Genomic DNA, 2,577 nt, shown 5'->3' with positions numbered 1-2,577 from the left:
TTTCCTTAAGTTTTCGTTGGTTGATTTGGTTGGCTTGGTTGAATTCCTTTGTTAGTTTGGGTTCGTTGATTTTCGTTTCGTTGATTTCGTTTCGTTAAAGTGGTTCGTTGATTTCGTTTCGTTAGTGGTTCGTTGGTTTCTTTTTCGTCAGCTTGAATTCGCTAGGTTTGAGTCATTTGGGTTCGTTTGTTTGGTTCGTTGGTTTGGTGGGAAAAGGGGGTGAGAAAACTCTGCGTTCGGTGGGGTGAGGCTTTGGAATGACGGGATTGGCGATGTTCACGTCGAGGACAGTGATCTACCATATCGAGGTACAGGTGAACAATATGTGACGGTACAAGGGCACGAGCAAGGTCAAGTGCGACTTGGATAAAGCGATTGTTCACAAGGAGAGTAAGAGCTTCCGAAGGAAGCTCTGACTCGAGCTATCTAAGTCCTAAAGTGGGGCTGTTCCCTTACATCAGGGCAGTCAGGCATTGGTTACCACACAGTCGGCCTGAGATACAACTCAACCCATTCATTTTGCGGCGAAGACTGCCGCGTGGATAACGTCTACTACACCAACTTCGGTGAAGCATGCTTTATGCCTGACGCTTACTTCAAGAATGAGTTCTCGTATTGCAAGGGCGGCAAGACGGAGCCACCACCGGGGTCCGTCAACATAGCCGGGTCCAAGACTTGGCTTGATGAGTCCTGCACGCTTCGTCCCGACGACAAAATTCGAACCCTAAAATTCAAGGGGAAACTTGTCCCAAACTGTTGGGTTGTCAAAAATGCTGTTGACACGGCCAAGAATCCTGCGTTTGAGACCCATCAAGAGGTGGTCGCAGCATTGAACGCCCTGACAAAAGCACCCACCGAGGTCTGCGATGGGCCAGACGATTGTCGTCCTGTGTGGGACGACTAGACCGACTCAATTACTTACAGCCAGACAGCTTGAGCCTTGTTCAAATCACTCTCGCAACATTCATGTCAACATATTGACATGTCTGGTATTCCTTGCACCCCGCGAGACGCTAGCAGTCATGGCCCATGACTCGCGTCCGGACTTTGGAAGGTACCGTGACGGTGGCAACTGGTTGTGATTGGCTGAATTGGAGGGGACAGGGGCCACGTCTTTTTCTTTCTGGAAATGGGTTGACGCACATGCAAGGAAATAAATCAAATCAAATCCAAGCGTCAATTTGATTTGTTCAAGTATACTAGATGCGGATTTGATTTGGTTTAGCGTCATTCCAATTCAATTTATTTGACTCCTTTGACTTTATTGAAGCTTTAGCTTCTTCTATACTCCGACCCCCCTGCCCGCGATCACGTGTACCAATTTGTTAGAAATACGGTGGCACAAGTCACGGGGGATACCGTCTATCGGGTTTTAAAATAGTTGATTATTCCTGTTCTCCCCTGTTTTAGGTCTCTCTTCTAGCAGGCTTTTTTAAATAGCAATTACTTCCTTTCGCCCGAGCCTTTACCCCTCAGAATGGCGTTTTCCTGCTATCTCTGTCCATTCACAACAGTTATGATGACAGTTAGAAATTACACCAAGATTTTCTTGTTCAATCAATGAAGACGACCTTATCCATCATTTTGAGGGCATCCAATCTTTGTTGTTCTAAGCCCTACGGTTGGTGACCGGGCACAGTGTTATTCAACACTCGCACGATGCGATCTGACACAATTCTATAATTATTTGTCAGAAATACGATGGCACTACAGTATCGCGGAGAGAATTCTACTATATGTTCAAAAGATTGTTGTTCAGTTGATTATTCAGGACGGGAATCCTCCCAGACTAAAAATGACTTTCGTAATGCTGCTGCCCAGACCTGCGTATATCGATATCCACCGACATTCCGGCCCTTATATCGATATCCAGATAAGTGGGGAAAATTATCTGGATATCGATATATCCAGATAGATACCCGTATAGCCACATAGCCACTTTAGCAAAGTTGATATCCAGATAAGCCACATCTCGTCCTTGCAGTCTAGAAGAAAGGACATCAAATTACCCCCATCTAGGAACACATCTGCCTGTTTCAATGCTAAATTCAACAGCAACGCTCGAAATATCCCCCCTACTGCCGTGAGACCTGGATACAATGATACCCTCTCGTATTCAGTTGCCCACACAGTCAGGTTCCACTCAACCTCCGCCAGGTTCTACGTTCTCTAGCCCATGACAGCGTACACCATGCCGATGAGAGGTAAGCCTCTACATCAGATGATTTAGGAGGAATTGAGAAGATATTGATTTCAATGCGGGATAGCCGCGGATACGCCTTCGTTTTATCTCGGTGCAGCATCACTCGAGAAAGAGCCAGTTATTCGGGTCGGTGATGTATGAATCAAAGGTTTCGAAGACATTGCCGTCAAGACATCGGCGTCGTCTAAGATGCGGTCAGTAACTGTGATATCGCCCAGCGACTCATCCAGCTCGTTGCGCTGCCTCCCAGAGGAAGTGGGCATATCTAGAGGCATGGTAATGTTGAAATTGAGAAAATGTCTTTTCATCATTTACCCAATTGATAAGATCATTTCAGCCAGTCAGAGCGACCGACAGTAGGTGGATATCAATCT

The 2,577-nt window shown here is 46.3% G+C and overlaps 2 protein-coding genes across 2 annotated transcripts in view; one reads left to right on the top strand and one right to left on the bottom strand.

Annotated features, from left to right (window-relative positions):
• Nucleotides 1-580: 580 nt before the first annotated feature.
• MAA_11759 (uncharacterized protein) lies at nucleotides 581-904 on the top strand (the record flags this gene model as incomplete). The annotated part of the gene is made up of 1 exon (XM_011412674.1): nucleotides 581-904. The coding sequence occupies one exon, from the start codon at nucleotides 581-583 to the stop codon at nucleotides 902-904; it is 324 nt and encodes a 107-aa protein (XP_011410976.1).
• Nucleotides 905-2,286: 1,382 nt separating this feature from the next.
• The window catches only part of MAA_10158 (Integrase, catalytic core), a gene marked incomplete at both ends in the record, with an annotated part of 1,679 nt that continues 1,388 nt past the window's right edge, over nucleotides 2,287-2,577 (bottom strand). The window contains one exon of the mRNA XM_007828156.1: nucleotides 2,287-2,468. Within this exon, the coding sequence (XP_007826347.1) occupies nucleotides 2,287-2,468 (182 nt within the window). The remainder of the gene's footprint in view (nucleotides 2,469-2,577) is intronic.

This window comes from Metarhizium robertsii, assembly GCF_000187425.2.
Source record: "Metarhizium robertsii ARSEF 23 chromosome Unknown MAA_Scf_19, whole genome shotgun sequence".
Taxonomy (NCBI): domain Eukaryota; kingdom Fungi; phylum Ascomycota; class Sordariomycetes; order Hypocreales; family Clavicipitaceae; genus Metarhizium; species Metarhizium robertsii.
Note: the sequence above shows the minus strand (reverse complement) of the source record. Positions and strands in the feature narration are given on the sequence as shown.